The sequence below is a fragment of the Gobio gobio genome, assembly GCF_949357685.1.
Source record: "Gobio gobio genome assembly, chromosome: 25".
NCBI lineage: Eukaryota > Metazoa > Chordata > Actinopteri > Cypriniformes > Gobionidae > Gobio > Gobio gobio.
This window is the reverse complement of record NC_137121.1, coordinates 6,695,430-6,718,132: the sequence shown is the minus strand read 5'-3', so window position 1 is coordinate 6,718,132 and position 22,703 is coordinate 6,695,430. Positions and strand designations below refer to the sequence as shown.

At 39.1% G+C, this 22,703-nt stretch overlaps 2 protein-coding genes across 3 annotated transcripts in view; one reads left to right on the top strand and one right to left on the bottom strand.

Annotated features, from left to right (window-relative positions):
- ankrd26 (ankyrin repeat domain containing 26) overlaps window positions 1-3,745 on the top strand; it is a 54,611-nt gene extending 50,866 nt beyond the window's left edge. The window contains exon 43 of the mRNA XM_079810211.1: window positions 2,457-3,745. Within this exon, the coding sequence (XP_079666337.1) occupies window positions 2,457-2,611 (155 nt within the window). The 3' untranslated portion in view covers window positions 2,612-3,745. The remainder of the gene's footprint in view (window positions 1-2,456) is intronic.
- A 48-nt stretch (window positions 3,746-3,793) lies between these two features.
- ccdc77 (coiled-coil domain containing 77) lies at window positions 3,794-20,440 on the bottom strand. Of its 2 annotated transcripts, none has more exons than XR_013816024.1 (12): window positions 20,401-20,440; window positions 19,799-19,848; window positions 18,224-18,401; window positions 17,988-18,130; window positions 10,828-10,924; window positions 10,655-10,736; window positions 10,420-10,502; window positions 9,553-9,701; window positions 9,206-9,449; window positions 6,732-6,857; window positions 5,063-5,864; window positions 3,794-4,419 (listed from the first exon to the last, which is right to left on the bottom strand). XR_013816024.1 is itself a non-coding variant. In XM_079810219.1 (12 exons), exons 2-12 carry the CDS (start codon window positions 19,831-19,833, stop codon window positions 4,017-4,019), a joined length of 1,437 nt encoding a protein of 478 aa, XP_079666345.1. In that variant the 5' UTR covers window positions 19,834-19,848; window positions 20,401-20,440; the 3' UTR covers window positions 3,794-4,016. The 2 variants fall into 2 exon arrangements, 1 of the variants encoding a protein (XP_079666345.1); XM_079810219.1 differs by having other exon boundaries at window positions 3,794-4,163; window positions 5,712-5,864.
- Window positions 20,441-22,703: the final 2,263 nt, after the last annotated feature.

Here is a 22,703-nt window from a genome sequence, read left to right as displayed (position 1 = left end):
TAATAGTTTTACCTCATATCTTCATTTTATAATCCTTGGAAGCAAAAATAAAATAAGATTAATATCACAGCCCTAAAGTGTAAGCAGACTTCATTTTTGTTTAGTTCTCTGGCCATCGTCAATCTCTCTCTCTCTTCTACAGTGTGTAAGTGAATGTCGTGATATTACTGATCATGAAAATTTTGCAGTGGCGCTGAAAATCCAGCGGCGGCGCTGCGCCGCTGTGAATACATTGTAGGGGAAACACTGACCTTACATAATCAAAGTATTTGTTTTCAATTTGAATTGGTTTGTTTACACGTGCATATTTCAAGCTTTCTATAGGCCTATTTCTCATGTCTGTGAGGAAAGTATATGCTGAGTTTCAGTTCATTTATGTGACGCGCTGCAGTTCTTCTTGCATTCGAAAACGGAGAAACGTTCTGCTCTTCAGTTTATTCCGCGCACTGTCAAGTGCTTCAGATTTGTCGTGTTGTCGTGAATATTGCATTGTGTGCTGTTGGCATCGAGCCTGGTGAAAAGTAGCCACACTTTTGATCTTTTCCACATCTTTTCCATCAATGTGGGTTGGGGCGCTTACCCCATATTTACACTGCACACGTCTGTGGCGCATCACGGCTCAGACGAGGATTTGTAGACAATCGTACTGTTGATTCCAGAAGGATGGAAGAGTGGCCAGGATCAGCTCTGGTGGCTGTGTCAGAGCCGTAATAGAGACAGAGCGACACGCGTCATAATCTGAAGTCCACGCCCAACGCTCAACAATCCAACGCTCTCCATTGACTTTTCATTGCGTGAGGCGCCTCCTTGTCATTTCGGACTTATAACAAAAAAACAGAACAATGTCTAAAAGCTCATATGTGACAAAGTGTACAGCAAACAAGTCAAAAAACACAGAAATAATTTTTTATAAGCTGTCGACCCAAAAAAACGAGCGTTTAAGGAGACAAAAGTTGATACAGGCCATTGAGACAGAGCGCGACACGTTATATTACACTGAGAACTACACCCACTAGAGGGAAACGTAATCGGAGACAGGAAATATAATATATAAAACTGACATTTGGATATTTGACTTAACAGTGACAAAATGTTTACTGCACACATAGACATACTGAGTGTCAGGATCTCATTCTTCTGCTGAAGCTTCACGTCTGACTGCCTGTATCCACTTTTGTCTCATTAAACGCTTGTTTTTTTGGGTCGACAGCTGTGTTTTTTTACTTGTTTGCTGTACACTTTGTCACATATCAGCTTTTAGACATTGTTCTGTTTTTTATTATAAGTCCGAAATGACAAGGAGGCGCCTCACGCAATGCAAAGTCAGTGGACAGTATTGGATTGGTGTGGGCGTGGCTAATGTTTTTTACACCTCAGGCAATCATGCTGCATGCTTATTGGCTCACTGACGTTGACGAGATTAACCCCTTAGGTATCGAAATTTGGTATCAAACGACAAGACCTTTAACAATACTCGATAGTACTGAGGCAATTCGGTCGTTACCTAAAAAGTATCGAACTCGATACCCAGCCCTATTTGTGACGAATATCTTTTCAAACAAGAACAAATGTAGGATTTTGTCCATCTGGAATTGATTGGATGGTTGTGGTTTGCTCAGTGTTGGGGGTAACGCATTACAAGTAACTTGAGTTACGTAATAATATTACTTTTTCAAGTAACTAGTAAAGTAACGCATTACTTTTCAAATTTACAACAAAATATCTGAGTTACTTTTTCACATTTATTTGACTGACAGCTCTCCTGCCCCCATGTTGTGAAAAATAAGTGGAAAGGCGTTGTGTGTAAACATGATGGTTATTGTAGTTCTAGACTAACTCGCACAATAAAGATTCTGTACTCCTCAAAATGAATAAAATCAGTCAAATGCAAAATCAGAGTACTCAAACCTCAAATATATAAATGTTAAATAGAACAAATATTTTTATGCATTTAATCTACCTTTATTGACCAATGTCGTGCTGCTGACCTTTGATGATTCGGTTAAGCCATGAGCAAAAATTACTAGATTTTTTGTTTTTATTGGTAAAACGTTTTTCTCCTGCGTCCTATTTTTCCATTATCTAGAGTGGCAGCACATTTATACCTCAGCCTGAGGCCTATTATTTCAATTTTGGAATGAAGAGGTCTTTACATTAGCACAAAAAAGGACTTTTTTTGCTATTAAAAAACAAAACTAAAAAGCAAGCCCAGCCCAGGTGAGAAAAAGTAACGCAAAAGTAACGTAACGCATTACTTTTCTTAAAAAGTAACTAAGTAACTCAATTAGTTACTTTTTAAGGGAGTAACGCAATATTGTAATGCATTACTTTTCAAAGTAACTTTCCCCAACACTGGGTTTGCTATTGTGTTGCCCCGCCCTCGTCATCAGAGAAGAATTGCTCATTTGATCGGGACTCAAAAGTGACTCAACTGTCATTCTCTTTCTCTTTCTCAGTGACCGGAGAGCTGGAAGGAGGTTCTGCCCGTTTGTCTCCCGTAGGTTCGGCCGCCGGCTCTCAAAACCTGAACCTGACCCTGGAGCAGAAGGACCCCGTGAGCAGAGCCACTCAACAATATCTGGAGGTGCTCAAGAAGAACTACATGATCTGACACACTGTGAACACAATCAACTCTCGCAGTCACAAACTAATGAGGGTGGACAACCACATGCATCGCTAAAAGGCCTATCGATTGACAAAACATTTGTTTGTTTACTAAAGCTGGGGTTTTGATGCCCAAGTGTTATTCGGCTCATCATCAAAGTAGAATATGTTTACACCTGTAAAATCCCGGGCATCAGGCTGGTTCCTGCTGGTCGGGAATAATGCAGCCTTGAGACACGTCACCATTTTTTAGAGCAAAAATGAAACCATAAGTTTCAGATTCCACCGAAAGGGCCAACGTTTCAACACTACAATCAGATTGTGAACTATAATCGAGTGTGAAGTGACAACGCACTTTTGTGCCTCAGGAGCAAATGACCTGTGTGTTTAAGTCGTTGTTGAAGCCATATGGGCGTTGAGGTACGTGTGAAGTGCAGCTTTCAGTGTTGCGTCCCCCTTTGCATCATTATATGTGGGTTTTAGTTGACTTTGTATATACTTTTGGCTGTTTTTGTAGTCGATGCATATTATAAAAAAGTATTTGTACCGTTAATATTATTGCCAAGTAATGACAATGGTACGTTCTACACTATCGTGCAATATTCTATATTTTAATTTCAAATGACCAAACTCTCAGTCGGAGATGTTTTTTGGGAAATGAATGCTACACTTGAACGAGATGAAACTAGACAATGATCTGGAGGGTGACCAAGTCACCGCTTCGCTGTGCTCAGGATGAATCGTTTCAATGTATGAGCGAATCTCGCAAATTAATGTATGGGGTCATATTTCAGATGTTGCATAATGTTAATAAAATGTGTAATTTGTTTTTTTTTTTTGGTTTTGTTATTTGCGTTGTGATGTTGTCTTGACAATTAGGCATATTTTACCCCAAATCGTCTATTTATTGTATCCTCAAATTTAAAATTATCATTACTGTATTGTATATATATAAGTTATTTATTTCCATTTATTTTTATTCACACACAAGATATACATATATCTATCATCAATATCCTTTTTTTTTTATCCTGTTTTTGATAGTTTTCATCTGTATGTTTGAGTTATGTCAACTGAAATATGTACAGTCTCTTCCAAACATTTCAGTGTTGTTTTCGTCCTGATAAAATGAACATGGGCCTTTTGTTGTTCATCATTGTCTCAGACCAGTTAAAAATAGTGATCATAATGAATACAAAAACTTAACCTTTATTTATCCAATGTTCCACAACACTCTAGGTCTAGGACGTCCGACTTTCTTCCGAATCGTTCATCCAGTCTCGTGTCTCAGGAGTTCTTCATACTCCAGATCGTAAAACTCAAAAGGAATGGATGGATATTTGGTCAAATAGTGTGAGGAACATCACATGAGTCCGACAATATGATCGTGCATATTTCCTTATGACTCGTCTTCAGCAGAATCTCAGATCGTTCTCCAGTTTGTAGATTTTGCCCTTCAGGTTCTTCAGCTCGTCCTGGACCTTTACCGTGCGGCTGTTGGTCTGTCGCACTTCGTGGAGAATCGCCAGGTCTTGATTAGGGCCCACGTTGAGGGTCAACTAGTGAAAGAGACAGGCATAGATTTGCATTATGAATGACTAACAAATAGTTATATGTCTGCCAATTTCATATACACCGATCAGGCATAACATTATGACCAGTGAATAACACTGATGATCTCTTCATCACCTGTTAGTGGGTGGGATATATTAGGCAGCAAGTGAACATTTTGTCCTCAAAGTTGATGTGTTAGAAGCAGGACAATGGGCAAGCGTAAGGATTTGAGCGAGTTTGACAAGGGCCAGATTGTGATGGCTAGATCAGGGGTTTTCAAACTTTTTGTGTGTGTGGACCACTAGTTGTAATCAAGAAATTTCGCGGACCACCTCATAATACACATAATAAAATTATGTCTACACACAGACCTACCTGAATTAATCCGCACCTCTAAATAGGTTTACTAGCACTAAAACTATAACTGGTCATCACATCAGTACAACAGGCTTGTTAAAAGAAAGTTTACTGTATACAACGGCTGCCACATATTTATTTTATTTATTTACTCAAGTGCATAATCGGGTTCATTTAAACAACAGGCTTATTTTGCAATGGAGTGTGAAATCTATACAGTAATAAGAACACTTGGATATAGTCAACATTTCAAAACCTTTGGCAAATTTAGGGAATTATTAGAGTTATTATTTAAAGTTTACAAGTCCTCAAAAAGTGAGGCACTGAACTTGAACGTCACGGCCGAGCGCCACTAGCCTATTTTAGTAATCACACAATAACATGACAATTTAATTTAAATTTTATATCAATATAGGTCTACATATTCTTTTTACTTTTTATTTTTATGGGAATTTCCTGGTAAAATGAAGGTAAAAAAAAAAGTATTTTGCCTTTCCACGGACCACCTGCAGTACCCTCACGGACCACAGTTTGGGAATGGCTGGGCTAGATGACTGGGTCAGAGCATCTCCAAAACTGCAGCTCTTGTGGGATGTTCCCGGTCTGCAGTGGCTATGTTTGGGCAATGTTCTGCTGGGAAACCTTGGGTCCTCCATCCATGTGGATGTTACTTTGACACGTCCCACCTACCTAAGCATTGATGAGAGCATGTCCAGCCTTTCATGGAGACGGTATTCCCTGCTGGCTGTGGCTCTTTCAGCAGATAAAGCTCCTGACACAAAGCACAAATGCTTCAGGAATGGTTTGAGGAGCACAACAATGAGTTTGAGGCGTTGACTTGGCCTCCAAATTCCCCAGATCTCAATCCAATCGAGCATCTGTGGGATGTGCTGAACAAACAAGTCTGATCCATGGAGGCCCCACCTCGCAACTTACAGGACTTAAAGGATCTGCTGCTAACATATTGTAGTCAGATACCACAGCACACCTTCAGGGGTCTAGTGGAGTCCATGCCTCGACGGGTCAGGGCTGTTTTGGCAGCAAAAGTGGGACCAACACAATGTTATGCAAAATCGGTGTATAATATCAGACCATTTCGTTGTTGGTGTGTAGCTGAAAAGTTGCCACGGTTTGCACAAATGTTTGCAATAGGCGTATAAAGAGCATAGAAGAGGCAAATGAGAGCGATGACTGACTTTAAAGAGATGTTTCTCCACATCTTTGACTTTCTGCCGCAGGTGTTTGATATCGGTCTTGTATCCTTCCACCTCCATGGCCCGTCTTTTCTCCAGAGCTTCGTAGCGCTGAGTCATTAGCTGCAGGCGATTGGCCATCTTGTCAGAGCGCTCCTGAACACACACACACACACACACAATTCAGAAGCTAGTTTGACATTTAACCCTCTGGGGCTCTTCGGTCATTTCTGACCCAAATTTTTTAAAATAAAAAATGTTAAAAATCGTAGCTTCATCGGAATGGCCAGAAACTTGGTGACTTTATTGGTACACCCAAAAAAATTGGGGACAGGATTTGAAAAGTCTAAGTGGTTGTAAAAAAAAATTGTCACACTCGGGACCTTCGGGTCAAAAATGACCCCCATAGGAATTTAATGGGAAATTGGCAAAAATATGATCATTAAAAAACTTGCTTTCATGAGGCCTAGGCTTGACTCTAAAATGAAATACAGCTTTAATAAAAAATAAATGTTATATATATATATATATATATCTCATACATACATACATACATATACATAATTTTTTTATTATATTCATTGGGAAAAAATGGGTCATAATTATTGCATTAATATTAATTATAAATCATAAAATTATCTCAAAACACCAAAAAAGAAAAGAAAAAATATTATTGAACAAAAATATATTTCATTGATTTTACTCAAATCTTTTTTATCTTAATCCCGCCCTCCGGTCATTTTTGACCCGAAGGTCCTGAGTGTGACCCATAAATGCAGAACCCCAGAGGGTTAAACAACCTCAACTCTTCAATAAAATATCAAAATGGTTTAATGTCAAAGACACCCTCATGTCTTTATAGATATCACTTTTTTGTGTGTAAATATAACATACAGTAAAAGGAGATATTTAGCGTAATGTTTAGGCTGCTCTTATGACTTGACATTCTGATACACATTGTTTTTTATGTTTTCATGAGTGAGGGTAAGCAATCACTGGTGAAGTAAGAGTTTGTATGTGTACTTTGAAGATCTCTCGGCCCACGTCGCCCTCTTCTCTGATCTGGGACATGTCCGTCTCCAGATTCACACACTGATCTCGGTACATGTCAGCCAGTTTATGAGCCTGTTTCAGTTCCTCTCGCAAAGCCTGCTGGGGGAAAAAAAAGACAAAAGCACTTGTGAGAGCTGGATAAAGAGTCAAGACTTTGAATATGATTGCTCCCTATAAACCAGTCTGTCCAGCACAAAGATATTATGAATTAAAGCAAACTCTATATATATATATATATATATATATTAGTGCTGGGAATCGCATTTTAATCGCTAATTAATCACATTTTTTTTCTGTAATTAATCGCAATATATTTTAAGTTTTTAATATTTTGATATTGTAATAATTTCAGTTACTCTCCAAATTAATGTATAAACAATTTAAAGACAGCATATGCTAAATATGTGTTGTATTGTCATATTTTTATGAATGAAGGCCAGTATCACTGATACTAAAGTCTCTATGAAACATTAATGATGTTACATTACAGTATAACTGAAAGCTCCTAATTTCAACATTTATTAGGCTTTAAAAAAAACTACTTTTAATTTAAGTGAACTTAAAACAATCTTTATATAAACCCATTATAATAAATGTTATATTTGCCCATGGCCTTCCCTGTTAGACATACAGAAATATAATAGTTATCAAACACCTTTCTTAACTGCATAAATAATAAATGAAATATAGATTAATCATCATCATCATCAGTGGCAGTCACTTTAAGAACGGCCGCTGATGAACATGACATGGATCTCACGCGCTGTCCCGCGCATCTCATTTCCTCACAACTCTTTAAGTTCATTGAAGACGTTATTTAACTAATTTAAGACTCCTAATGTGAGAATACTCAAAATCCTCTGTTATTGTTTGTTCAAGAGCAAAAGAGAACTCGATGTGAGCAGGAGACTGACACGAGTCTGTCTGCGCGTCGAGTGTGTGTGTGTGTGTGTGTCAGAGTGTCCCTCGATTAGCTGACAAGAGACGCCGCCACACAGACAGGACACTGACACACACACACACAGACAGACAGACAGGACATTGACATACAGTGCGTTCTCGTGTCTTGTCGCGCTTGTAAGCATTTACATGAATAGGAGCGTGATCATGTAACGCTATGCATAAAAACGAACGCTGCGTTATTTGCGTTAAATATTTTTAATGCGTTAAAGGTGCACTATGTAAGATTTTTGCAGTAAACTATCCAAAAACCACTAGGCCAGTGTTATATATTTTGTTCAGTTGAGTACTTAGAATATCCCAAATGTTTCCAACTATTTATAAATCGTGAGAAATTGCTATTTTAACCGAGGAACCGGGACGTGTGAGGGAGTCGCGTTACCTCATGCTCATGACTGGAAAAGAGGAAATGGCGCAGGCGACTGTGTCATAATAAAAGTCCCTCCGGCGACTGTGTCATAATAAAAGTCCCTCCGGCGACTGTGTCATAATAAAAGTCCCGCTCTTTAATCGCTCCAGCGGTTCCTCAGCTCCACAACACTCGCTCCTGCTCTGCTTCACTACAGTAACGTTAATAATCACATCAACATGATTTCTGCCCGAGTCCTCTCCCGATTCTTTCCCACCGGCTGTGAGGTGAAGACCACATGTCCCAAGATTCTGCGCTCAAACGTGGCGTCATCAAACTATGCCTTTGTTTTGAACAAGCGACCTCTAGTGTACGAAAAAGTTACACAGTGCAGCTTTAAGGCCTGTACACACCGGGACGAATATCGCGCGCGCTTATCGCCAGCGTTTTTCGTGCCGTTTTTCGGCGCGTCTTGAGTGTTCACACCCAAGCGATTTTCACTGGCGCTGCGCCGAGTGAACGTGCACATTCAGTAGATGCGCTCCCGGTACACAAGATGGTGCTGCGGCACTTTAAGCCTCTGACACTCGCTTGTCACACAGAAGGAGAGGAGAGACAGTATTTACGTGCTTGCCAAAACCATAGACATATTATGTATATGGACAAAACCATTCACACACTTTTTACTAACTGGCAAGCAGCATTAGCAGTTCATCTTCTTCTTTGTCTACTTACTACTTCTTCGTCGTCGTATCAATGCGTGCTCGGCAAGACCGTTTTGTGCTTGAGCGCCACCAAGTCGTGTTTTACTGTCACTTCAGCAGCTCCAGGCACGTGAACAAAAGCGCCGATCTCATTGGTCGGACAGTTTTTTACGCGCCGCGTCAAAATAAAAAAACGAACCCGAGGCGTTGTTTTAAAAATGACGCTTTTACGCCTGCCGTTTTGCGCGTCGGTGTGAACACTCACATTGGCGCCCATTGTTTAGTCCCGAGGCGTTAAACGTCGGCGTTAAACGTGTGCGAAAATCGTCCCGGTGTGAACAGGCCTTTAAGCTGAAAAAATTAATCGCCCGCGTTAACGCGTTAATTTGCCCAGCCCTAATATATATATAATAAAACATCAGTTCTCTGACCCTGATCTCGTCCCGGTGTGTGTGGCTGCTCTCGTGGTTGTGCTGTGTGATGAAGAGTGTGTCTGCTGACGGACGCTGCTCGTGGAAACTGCGGTCCTCGCGCAGCCGCTCCTGACAGGAGTCCAGCTCCCGCAGCAGACGGTCCTTCTCCATCATCCAGCTCTTCTCATGAGCTCGAGTCTCGAACTTCAGCTGCAGGAAATCCCTCGTGCTCTGGTGCAGCAGATTCTGTGTGCGCTGGAGTCTGAGCGCAGCACATGAGAGAGAGAGAGAGAGAGAGAGAGAGAGAGTCAAGTTTGATACTCCGGGTTCAGGCTTTGTTGAAACAGAAGAAGGGATGAACTTACTTTTCTGCGAGGGCCGTGATTCTCTCCTGGTCCCGCTGGTGCTGAACCTGTCTCTCCTCCAGGTGAATGCGTCTGTCCTCCAGCAACGCCTCCACCTGCTCTTTAGCCAGCCGCGTCTGCTCCTCCATCTGAGCCTGCAGCGCCTCCACCTGGACGAATGGAGCATCCATTCAACACATTTCACTGACTAACAATATTTAAATGATGAACTAATATACAGTTTACAGTCTCAAATACCGTCTGATTTAATTTAAAGCTGCAGTAAGTCAATTCTGAGAAACCAGAACACACACACACACACACACACAAACTCTCTCTCACACAAACACACACACACACACTAACTCTCTCTCTCTCACACACACACACACACACACACTAACTCTCTCTCTCACACACACACACACTAACTCTCTCTCTCTCTCACACACACACACACACACACACACACACACACACACACACACACACACACACACACACACACACACACACACACACACACACACACACACACACACACACACACACACACACACTAACTCTCTCTCTCTCACACACACACACACACACACACACACACACACTAACTCTCTCTCTCACACACACACACACACACACACACACTAACTCTCTCTCACACATTGACACACACACACACACACACACACATACACAAACCCACTAACTCTCTCACACACACACACACACACGTACTCTCTCTCATACACACACTAACACTCTCACTCTCTCACACACACACACACACACACAAACACACACACTTACTCTCTCTCATACACATACACACACATAGACACACACACACACACACACACACACACACACACACACACACACACACACCTGCAGCAGTAGCGTCTGGTTGTCTCTCTTGCACTGCTCTGAACTTGTGCATTCTTCTCCTTCTTTGGACGATTTCTTGCTTGCTGTAGTTTAAAAACACCACACACTGTTAGCGTACAGCTATTCTCCTCTTACATAGACAAGACGAGTCCTAAAATGATTTCAATCCACCCATACAACCTCTACAATTGAATCAATATTTTACTTTTACAACCAAACACTTAAAAAAGCAAACCTTTTGCATAAACAGGTCTTGGTTTGGCCGCCTTTGATTCCTCATGTGACCTCGGCTGGATCTTCTTTTGAGGGATTGTGACCTAAATAAAACTGAATTCATGAGAACTTTGCAGAAGGAAATGAAGCATAATACTTCACAGATATAAAATCAAAGTAAGGTGTTGTTTTAACCTTATTGGGAGGCTCGCGATGGAAATACGTGATCTCGCCTGGATCCGGCCCCACCAGTGCTAAAAGATGCTGGATCTTTTTCCGGTCCTCCAGCTCTCTATGTGGCACACACATAAAACACTTTTCCAATGAAATGATTGTTAGGCTGCATTAACTAGGTCAGCCGGAACCGGGAACACTTCCCATAACACCTGATGTACTCGTGACATCATCAGAAGAATGGCATCTACGCTAATGATAGTCTCTCCGTTTATCCTGAGGTTTACTGCAGTCAGCCGGATCCGGGCCGGATCCAGATCTTGGGTCCGTTCTTCGTACCTCGCTTAATACATCTGAGATGATTTGACAGATCCCAGATCGTTTCATGTCTGGCTAATTTGGTTCTTCAAACGAATTTGCGGATTGGATTTAAATTAGGGCTGTCAAAAGATGAATCGCGATTAATCGCATCCAAAATAAAAGTTTGTGTTTACATAATATATGTGTGTGTACTCTGTTAATTATTATTTATATATAAATACACACACAAGCATGTATATATTTAAGAAAAAAATATTATTTTTATATATAAAACATTTATATTTATTATAGATTATATAAATGTATATACATGCAAATATTTCTTAAATATATACATGAATGTGTGTGTATTTATATATAAATAATAATTAACAGAGTACACACACATATATTATGTAAACACAAACTTTTATTTTGGATGCGATTAATCTTTTGACAGCCCTAATTTAAATATCTGGATTAAATGATCTAAGATCACTGCGCGTTCTTGTTTTCCCTGAAGAGGGCAGATGCATCGATACTCGAAACCACGATCAGCAATGCAGCGATTGGCTGGCGTCAAGACAGCAACGTAATGACATCATATAATTAAAAAAGCCACCTGGCAAAAAACTTGGCAAATTACACAAAAAAAAACCACGAATATCTGGAGCTTTAAAAGGAAGCAGCTAAACGACCAAACCAACATAAAAGTTATTGATCAATGATACTTTTTTTTTTTTTTTACATGATTACCAATTATTTATATTCACGATTTTATACAGTATTTGTATACCCTTTAAATTTTTATTTCAATGTTGTAATATTCAATTTGAAGCAGATTTGTAACGTGACAGTATTAAAGTTTCTTAAGAGTCAAGATCAAATTCTCTGCATCTCCAAGTGGCTGTGTCTATAGTATTATACACAACATTATAATATTATATACATTCTCATATACATATACAATTTAAAATTTGTATTTTATTATTATTATTTAAAATTATTATTATTGCCCCTGGTTCAGTAATAAACTCTTGTAATAAAGTAGCAGTGGCTGGGACAGATTTTAAGTATCACCTCAAGATGCAATCTAATCCTGTTTACATGAAATAAGCCGCTCGCGAGCAGGTTTAAAGGGTTAGTTCACCCAAAAATGAAAATTCTGTCATTAATTACTTACCCTCATGTCGTTCGACACCCGTCAGACCTCCGTTCATCTTCAGAACACAAATGAAGATATTTTAGTTGAAATCTGATGGCTCTGAAAGGCCTCCATTGGCTCAATGGCACTTTACACTCTCAAGACCCTTAAAAGGCACTAAAGACGTCGTTACAAAGTCCATCTCACTACAGTGGTTCTACAATAACTTTATGAATCGGCGACAATAGTTTTTGTGCGCAAAAAAACCTAAATAACGACTTATATAGTGATGACGATTTCAAAACACGGCCTCATGAAGCTTCGAAGCGTTATGAATCAGTGAGTCGATTCAGCAGTTTGAATCGCCAAATTTCAGCAGTTTGGCGGTTTGACACGCGATCCGAATCATGAATCGACTCGCTGATTCATAACGCTTCGAAGCTTCATGATGCCGTGTTTTGAAATCGTCATCACTATATAAGTCGTTATTTAGGGTTTTTTTGCGCACAAAAACTATTCTCGCCGATTCATAAAGTTATTGTAGAACCACTGTAGTGAGATGGACTTTGTAACGACGTCTTTAGTACCTTTTAAGTGTCTTGAGAGTGAACCGTGCCATTGTGCCAATGGAGGCCTTTCAGAGCATCAGATTTCAACTAAAATATCTTCATTTGTGTTCTGAAGATGAACGGAGGTCTGACGGGTGTCCAACGACATGAGGGTGAGGAATTCATTACAGAATTTTCATTTTTGGGTGAACTAACCCTTTAAGCTTACGGACCTGTTACTATGACAGTAAGTCCAGGATGAGCGTCGAAGAACCAAACAATCCAAGATCATGCCAAATCGTCAACAATCAAATCCAGCTAACTGAGTTAGCGAGGTACGAAGAACGGGCCCCAGATGGTGGACCTGCGCCCAGAGAAGACCAACACATGACAACAGACAAGTGTCTGCAGAGACTAGGGATGGCGAAAACTAAACATTTTCTTGACCGACCACCGAGCCTCATTAGCCGGTTGAAACCGGTTAACCAATTAGTTTAAAATATGCTGCGCTATTTGAAATAACAACCGCGCCTGCAATTTCGCAACTCTGTGGCATCTCTCTGTCGCTCTGCCTCCCGCTCTCACACACACACACACACACACTGTCCCGGCGCCGCCGCCTCCCTTCCACTCATGTCACTTTTTTAAAATCCCCTACAGCGCGAAACATGAGTCCCGCAAACGCGGAGCCGAGGAGCTTGTTTGTAATCGGAGGACAAATGGCTCCTTAGTTTCGAAATGGTTTGGGTACAAGGTGATCGCGTTGAAAATAAAGGCATTTGTCTAGCGTTAGAAGCTCATTTGAAACATTGCCGCGGCTCATTTAAGAAAATGACAGCTCTGAAGAGACGCCGCTTTAGTTCGAGGTAGTGCTAACAATAATAAAGAAAGATGATGATCAACACCTTATGTGTTACCACTGAAATGTAGATGTAATATATTTCCAAATGTAAGCCCATCTTATGCGGAATGTTGTATACAATTTAGCCTGTTTACTTTTTGCAAACCTTGTGAGCGCGCAAACCCAAACGCTGTGACCTCGCGCCAAATGTTTTTATTGGTTTATTAAAGGTCCCATGGCATGAAATTTTCATTTTATGAGGTATTTCAACATTAATATGAGTTCCCCTAGCCTGAATATTGTCCCCAAGTGGATAGAAATGTTGATCGGTGTAAACCCGAGTTCTGGCTGTCTTTCTCTGCCTTTGAGAAAATGACAGGCCAGACTAGCCAATCCTGAAGTCTCCTGGTTTGACGTCCACACAGGAACGGTTTCCTCCCTTTCCTCCGCCCAGAGAATCTGCCACGCCCATGCAAACGCTCGAGAGATCAGTGTTTGTGATCGAGTGAATGCTGGCAGTTTCTCAGTGTTTGGATGTACAAATGAAAACAGAAGCCTTTTTTCAGTTCCTTCTGATCTGTGATCAGTGATTTCCAGAGGTGGACAGTAACAAAGTACATTTACTTGAGTACTGTACTTAAGTACACTTTTTGAGTATCTGTACTTTACTGAAGTATTATTTTTTAGGGATACTTTTACTTTACCTTCACTACATTTGAAAGACAAATATCGTACTTTTTACTCCACTACATTTCTATCAGGGTCCTCAAAGTCGAAAGTCGTTTCTGTAGCAGCTTTAGAAGTTAGTGGATGGTTTTTTTCTTCTTTAAAAGTTTTTTTTTTTGTTGTTTTTTGGCAGACAGCCTATCAGTAATCACTCTTGCATAGGGTCATGTGAAGTTTCCCAAAAAAATTTTAACACTGATCAGTTTACAGCAAAATGGAAAAAGACGGTTCCTTGGCACAGTGTGTGTACCCTTGGCCATACTTAAAAAGTATGTTTCAGTTTTCTCAAAAGATTAAAGATTAGTTTAGTTGGCATACACTTTGATGCATGTCTCATAAAATGTTCAAAAATGTAAATGTCTGGGAGAAAGAGAAGAGTAAACAGTTGGGAGAATATCAGATGCGTATCAGTGAATAGGGTCCATGCATTCAGCCTTAAAGTGATAGCAGCTTTGTAAAGAGCTTTGTAACTTTTATACAAGAAATTGAAAATTTCAATACTTGTATAAAAGTTACAATGCTCTATAAAAAATGTAAAGAAATGAGTTCAAGGTGGTCGTATGCTAGCATGTCGGATGGAGCATCACTGACTGGCTTAAACCACCTTGGTGGCATAATGTGCATTTATACAACAATGCAACAATAATAGATTAATGCATTGACATAAAAAAGGAAATTTACTTTTGATACTTAAGTATTTTTAAAAACAAATACTTCTGTACTTTTACTTAAGTAAAAATCTGTTTTTAGAACTTTCACTTGTAACTGAGTAATATTTGACTAGTAGTACTTTTACTCTTACTCAAGTAATAGAGTTGTGTACTTTGTCCACCTCTGGTGATTTCTTATGTGTAGCTAATTATTTATTATTCGTGCACACACTGCGGCTTCTCTCTCTCCCGACAGAACGGTGTTTTCCTGTTTTATATCTTGTGAGTCAGTGTTTTTGTACGTCCTCGTCGCGTCTCTCTGTTCTTAAATGTGCATACAGTCGGGAGTTTCTGTTCAACATCGGCAGAGCCACATCTTTAGAGATAAACTTCACACACGCCGAAGCTCGGGCTGCACTGACTCGGCCTTCAACATCCCCGACCCCCAGTACTGCATCTGGCCCACAGCGGAGGCACCAAACGCGGCGTGAGATTAAGCAGACGGGGGGTAAGCGTGAGGGTATCCGGCTAGGCTAGCCAGCTTTCCCTACAATAAACTGGATTACATTCGATTACTGCTGTTGTCTTTGTTTGCGCTGTGTACTCAATGCGCGGCACTGACGCTTTTCATATGATTGGAACATATCTAGAAATAATGCTTTAATCAAACGTACTAACTCGTTCATCTCGCTGTAATGGTACATTGCATGTGTTACAAAGTTGGTAATAATGATGAAGACGGACTCGGTGTGACTGGGACTCGTGTTTATTCAGAACTCTCAGATACAAACACAATAAACTCGCGCTGACAGACAGCGCTCTCACAACTCAGTAGTTACTATAAATAACTTTGTTAGCAATCGCTCCGTCTCCATGATGTCCGGTTCGCGAACGAATCATTCTTTTGAATCGGTTCTTTTTAGTGAACCGAACCAGTTCACCAAATCGGACTGAATCGTTCTAAACGGTTCGCGTCTCGAGTCAGCGCTGATCCATAATTTACTAAAGTTACTAACTTTCTGACATGAGTGACAGCCCCTCCGACTAGAAATAAACTAATAACCTGAAGTATATGCTGTAACTACAACAGTTCACACTGAACTGAGACTGACAGAACTGATGAGAAATGAACTCAAGTCCATCCGTCTCTCTGGCAGCAGCTCGTGCGTCATAGACCTCGTTAAACCACGCCCCCTCCGCTCATTTCAAATGCAAAGATGTCAGCCAATCACAACAGTGGGCGTTTTTACTGAAGTCTCACAGCAGACACGCCTCTTGAAACAGGGCAGTCAGCCACAGGGCAAACAGCAGTATAGAAAAAATGCCTTTTATTTCTAAATTATGACATTTTATGATGTAAAAATCATACTAACAATATAAGTACACCTCAGGAAACACTATAAAATAATAGAAAAATGCCATGCCATGGGACCTTTAAGTACAAACAGGCGAGTTATGAAAAATTGAGTGTGAGGGATTTGTTCACTTCACACAAAAAGATTTTGGAATGAGATGGCTAACTGTAGTAGCGTTTAGTCCACTGTCTATAATAGCCTAATTTAGAGATCACTTTTTTTTTTAACCGACAACTTTGATCGGTTAACGTTGATACGGTCAACCATCGGTCAAACGGTCATCGGTTAACATCCCTAGCAGAGACTGTGTCAATTAGACTCCCCTGAAACTGCCTCATCGACACGGCATCCTCAATAAACCCGTCTCCAGCGTGATGACTCTGATTGTTCGAATATTCCGATGGATAATGACCTCTGACTGGTAAAGTTGCCAGAATAATAATCATACGCTGATTGTTAATTGGCCAGAGGAGAACTGCAGTGTTAATTTTGACAGCAAATTTTGATTTAGTTTTAGTCATAGTCTTTTGACTAAAATGCCATTTAGTTTTAGTCATATTTTAGCCACCTGAATTGTTTTTAGTTTTAGTCTAGTTTTAGTCGACTAAATATCATAAGATTTTAGTCGACTAAATCTACTGTAGATTTAGTCTCCTAAAATCTAATGAGTTTAGTTCAATTGTAATACATTAAGCATTTAATTTTGACATCATTTTGTTTTTGACATTAAAAATACACGAAACAGAGCTCAATTCACTTTTTTTTTTTTTTTTTTTTAAACATCTATATAGTTTTTAAAACTTTGTATTTCTTTTAGTTAGTAGGCCATATCAGGTAAAGCTAAAGGTTCAAATAAGTTTATTTATTTTTTATTAATTTCAGTAAACATTTATTTAATTTCAAGTAATTTTTTTTTTTAATGGTTTTAGTTAACTATTATAACCCTGATACTTTATTGAATATGTGCCAAATACTGGTCTTTCCTCCTGACTATGAATTAAATGGGAATTAAATGAAATACAGTTTATTGTGTAACCAAAAACGAATATATAATGCGTGACTTTTAAATTTTCGTCTCGTTTTTTTATTTGTTGACGAAAATGACAGTAAGTTTTCTTCATAGTTTTAGTCATCCAACACTAGTTTTTATTTCTTTATCGCCTCGTTTTCGTCAGTGAAAAAAGGTTGTTGACGAAAATTATGACGAAAATTATTCGTCAACGAAATTACCACTGGAGAACCTTTGGTTTCCTTGCCACTGTTGCCTCTGGCTTGGCGTGCTCAGTTGGGGACACTAAATTGTTCCAAATTTTTCAACGAAATATCCAAATAAATCTAATTATTAAACTAAATTAACCATATAAACTAAATTACTGATCTAAAGCCCACACTGTCACTGTATGATAATTGAAATTAACTGATGACATCAGCGTTTTCTCCAGAATGGCTATACGGCTGAATAAAATTATGCTGCATTATTTTCCTGTTTAACACTGTGAAGCTGCTTTGAAACAATCTGCATTGTTAAAAGCGCTATATAAATAAGGTTTATTTCCAAGCCTTCAGCCTTGTGCTCATCTCAGTGATGATGTTTGTGTAATGATATCAGACGCTGACCTGATTTTGAGGCGGTCGTTCTCGGCGTACAGTCGCAGCGCCTGCTCTCTCTCCTGGAACAGATACACCTGCATATCACTGAGGGCGTTCTGGAGCTCCGCGATCTCCTCCTCGCGCTGACGGACCTCCCACTGCAACTTGTGCTGCGCAACAACACACACACACACACACACCACATTACATGTACACGCTCCGGCGGAGAGAGAAGAGACACAATCCAGGTGAAGAGGGCTGACCTGCTCCTCCGCGGTGCTCCGGTACTTCTCCAGCATCTGCAGCAGGTCATCGTGTTCTCCGTCAAACTGCGCCACCTTCTGCCTGTAGAACTCCAGCAGCTCGCGGGACGGCCGCAGGTACGCCAGCCGCTCGGGGATGGAGGGCAGCGGAGACTCGAGCTGCGGCCTGAGCTCTGGACTGACCCCAACACAGAGAGAGGAAGAGGACGAGAGCACCTTCAGCGCTTAAAAGTCTGTCATTTGGGATCCAAGTCTAAGACAAGCTTCATACATGGTTAACAATAGTGTAAAATATTATATATATATATATATATATATATATATATATATATACACTAAAAAAAAAAAGGTTCTATATGGCACCGAAAATGGTTCTTGGCTCGTAATCATAGGGGAACCTTTTTTTAGTGCTATATAGCACCAATTTTGGTGCTTCGGCGGTTCTTCGACTAAGGTGCTATATAGCACTAAAAAAAGGTTCCCCTATTATTAATAATACATTTATTTTGTATAGCGCCTTTTAAAGTTGCTTTCTCAAAGCGCTTCACATTACAAACAAGCACAACAATATATATATATTTGTATGTATACAAATATATAAATAAATGAAAGAAATACAATTAAAAAAAAAAGTAAATAACAGTAAATAAACAACAAATAAAAATCAATTAAAAGCAATCCTGAAAAAAAACGTTTTAATATGTGTTTTAAAACTGACTAAAGAATGTGCTTCCCTGATGTCAGACGGGAGAGAGTTCCACAATTTGGGGGCATAAGATGAGAAAGCCCTCTCACCCCTTGAGCGAAGCCGAGTTTTAGGAACGACTAAGAGCCCGCTCTGAGAAGAACGCAGGTTGCGACTAGGCATGTACGGTATTAAAAGCTCGGTTAAGTACTGTGGAGCCAAACCATGTGAAATTACGATTACGAGCCAAGAACCATTTTTGGTACCATATAGAACGTTTTCTTTTTTTAGAATGATATATATATATATATATATTACACTATTATACTATATAGTGTATAATAGCACTCATATATATATATATATATGTTTGTTTTTTTTTTTTTTACTCTATTGTTGAATGATATAGCAGTAAATAAATAATGTAATTTTTATATGTATAAATAATTTTTGTATGTTTTTATATGTTCATTTTTTAAATGTCTTATTTTGTTTCCATGCCAAAAAAAAAATCATTCTCAAAAATTAATGATCTATAAATTGTCCATGGTGGTTTCTGTATTATGTATTTTTTTTAAATAATGTCAAAAGTAAAATCACTAGTTGGATTATGATAATGATAATTTGGGGGGTGGGGATGTAAAAATAATGAAAATAGTAATTATTACTATTATTTTTTCCCTTAAGTCTTAATGGTCATAAAAAATCAAATACGTTTTCTTCATGCAAAATATTTTTTTCCTTTGATTTCCTTTTTTCTTTTCTTTTTTGGTGAGGTTCTCAATAAATAAATACATAAATAAATATATTATATATATATATATATATATATATATATATATATATATATATATACACACACACACATACACATAACCCATGATATTTACCTTTTACGCTCTTTTGTTGGGGGAGAATTCATCATCACAATCTGTATGGCCTTAAATAATAATAAAAAAATATTTAATGTAACGTAGTGCACTCAAATAACATTAAAATGGAAAATAAATTAATTAAAATAAATTTCATTTTAAGGTAATTTCACCCGAATATAACGGGCTATATGTGATCAAACTCTACACTAAAATTAAGGTAAATCAAAAACAACAGGCAATAGATCAAGATTCATAAAACATTCCGTTATTACTCTTTTGACCACTTATTATGATAGTGTGCACGGTTATGGTTGTCATGTAAACGGTGACGCTTTGCGGCGGGGAGTTTGAACGAACAAAGCGTTATACAGGTTTATTTGAACTAATAAATTAACGATATGATTAAATTATCACTTTAGTTACTTTGTTTATTAATCAACCTGTTGGATATGCGGCAAATAGTTACTGTTGTACAATAAAATCAAAATATGAAAAAATAACGGTTGTATATGGCCTAACTAACGGCCATTTCTAATATTTACCTCATGCTGGCATTATTAAGTCATAGTTAAAATCATATTGTCGTGGTTAAATACATGTTTGTGTGTATTAGTTACCTCCGGTGAGCGTTCACTCGAGTCGCTTTCAAAACACGCCGGTTACAAACCGGAAGTTTGTGTGTTTAATGGAGTGCGTATGGCAAGCTGAACTAGTATCTATTTAATAAGTACTGGCATCTATTGAATAAGAACTAGTATCTAGTATATAAAAAAAAAATATTAGTACCTAATGAATAACTACTAGTATCTAATAAATGCGTGCTAGCCACAGTTGGAATACATATACTAGTCAGAACTGAATAGTTGATATCTGAATGACAGATCTGCATAGAAGTCAATGGCAATTTTTTTTTAATGTGTTAAAAAGAATAGTTACCAGTCACTATCGAAATAAGTACTAGTATCTAATGAATTAGTACTAGTATCTGTTTAATAGCTTTTAGTATTTAATAAATAAGTACTATCTAATAATAAGTACTAACTATGAATAAATACTAGTATCTAATAAATATAAGTACTGTTACCAATTTAATAGGCACTAGCAGAGTCCTGCACGGGTGTGGGTACCCACTAAACAAATATAGGCCTATATATAAAAATATATGCATGTATATTGAAAAAGTGTTCCTAAAAATGCCTTGCCTGTATTTCAAGTTGATAAAATAATTTCACATCCATATCAGCTTATTTGTGGCCGCGCGGCGCGCGCCCTCCCAGGAGAATCACAACCGCGAGCGCGATCTGCCTGCACTGCAGTCGTCAAGATGGATCATGAGGAGTTGAAGAAAAGATAGCCGCAAATGTGGAACTTCATCGCTGAGGAAGCACGCAGATAACTGTGGTAACAAAACCAAGCACAAGCAGTTCTATCGAACAGTATTGTTATTATGTTTCCTGAGATAGGTCTCTTAATAACACTGTCTTAGTAGCCTACATTAAGCCACCTTAAAGGCCAATTTATACTTCTGCGTCGAGTGCACGCAGAGGGTACGGCGTACCCTACGCATAGACGCGTTGGATACGCCGTACCCTACGCCGTAGCCTGACGCGCACCTCTCCAAAAATGTAACAACGCGTCAATTCTACGCGGACCGCAAGCGCTGTGATTGGTCTGCCAGAACCCTTCCCTCAGGTCAATAAATAAATAAAAAATCTGCGATAGGAGTGTGTGTGTGTCAAGAAATGGGATTGATAGTTCCTTACGACTGCTATAACACAATATTTTGCAGTCCAGCGATTCTTTATGGTAGTAAATAAATACATAGATCCGCTGAATATAGTTTATTTATTTTCTCATTAAAAACACATTAGGGTATATTTCGTGAATGAAGTCTCCGCAACAGCAATCGATTGCTCGAGCCACCGCTGCTGAAAACAGCGGCCACGGGCTCCGCATGGTTTCACAAACGCATTCCAGCGCCAGATCGCCTTATTTAACTTTACTAATCAACTAGAGATGCTTAATTTGTATTAGATACAACAACTCAAGCTGCAACAAAAGACGCTCTCTCACTGCTGCTGATACTCCGACATGAATGCACAGCAACAAACTGCTTCTTCTTCGGCTGTTGTCTTGATTACACCAACATGCCCGAGGACACTGCCTACTAGCTCCTGCATGTGGAATTGCACATTGACGCAGACAACAGCGCAGAAGTATAAATGCTCACGACGGCGTCGGCTACGCGCGTAGCCTACGGCGTACACTACGGCGTACTCTCGACGCAGAAGTATAAATGGGCCTTAAGTGTTTTCTTATAATGGTTTTCTATGGGAGGAAAACGCTTAACGGGTAATTAAACGCCTTGCGTTCATATTCTGGGCTCATCTGATTTTTTGTACATAGTATACGTTATTAGTATTATGTTTACTGAGTTTGGTCTCTTAATAACAGTGTCTTACCTACATTAAGCTTTTTTCACGTTAAGCGTTTTAGAATGTCCCGGCTGAAGTTGTCCTTGTGTTAATGGTCGTGTAATAACTTCTGTATGCTGGCAATAAAAAATGTTGTAAGTGTCTATAATATGATATGCTAAACGGATTTTATTGCGGGTGCAGGTCAGGTGTCGGTTCTATTTTAAGCAGGTCGGGTGCAGATTTTATTTAGTGCTGTTGTCGGAAAACGGGTCGGATGCGGTTTTAAGCACTGCGGGTACGGGCGGGTGCGGGTTTACAAAATCGGACCTGTGCAGGACTCTGGGCACTAGTAGCTAATGAATAAGTACTAGTGTCTATTTAATAATAATAATTTGTTACATTTATATAGCGCTTTTCCAGGTAATTAAAGTGCTTTACATATAAAAGGGGCATGGGGAATCTCCACCACCACCAATGTGCAGCATCCACCTGGATGAATCGAC

Bases quoted from the DNA above. Each gene is read 5' to 3' on its own strand.
- ccdc77 (XM_079810219.1), bottom strand. From the start codon at position 19,833: ATGATGAATTCTCCCCCAACAAAAGAGCGTAAAAG. The intron at 18,131-18,223 runs GTCAGCCCTCTT...GTTGTTGCGCAG, and splicing joins GGAGCACCGCGGAGGAGCAG to CACAAGTTGCAGTGGGAGGT. The intron at 4,164-5,711 runs GTCAGTCATCGC...CTCTTTCACTAG, and splicing joins TGGAGAAACATCTCTTTAAA to TTGACCCTCAACGTGGGCCC.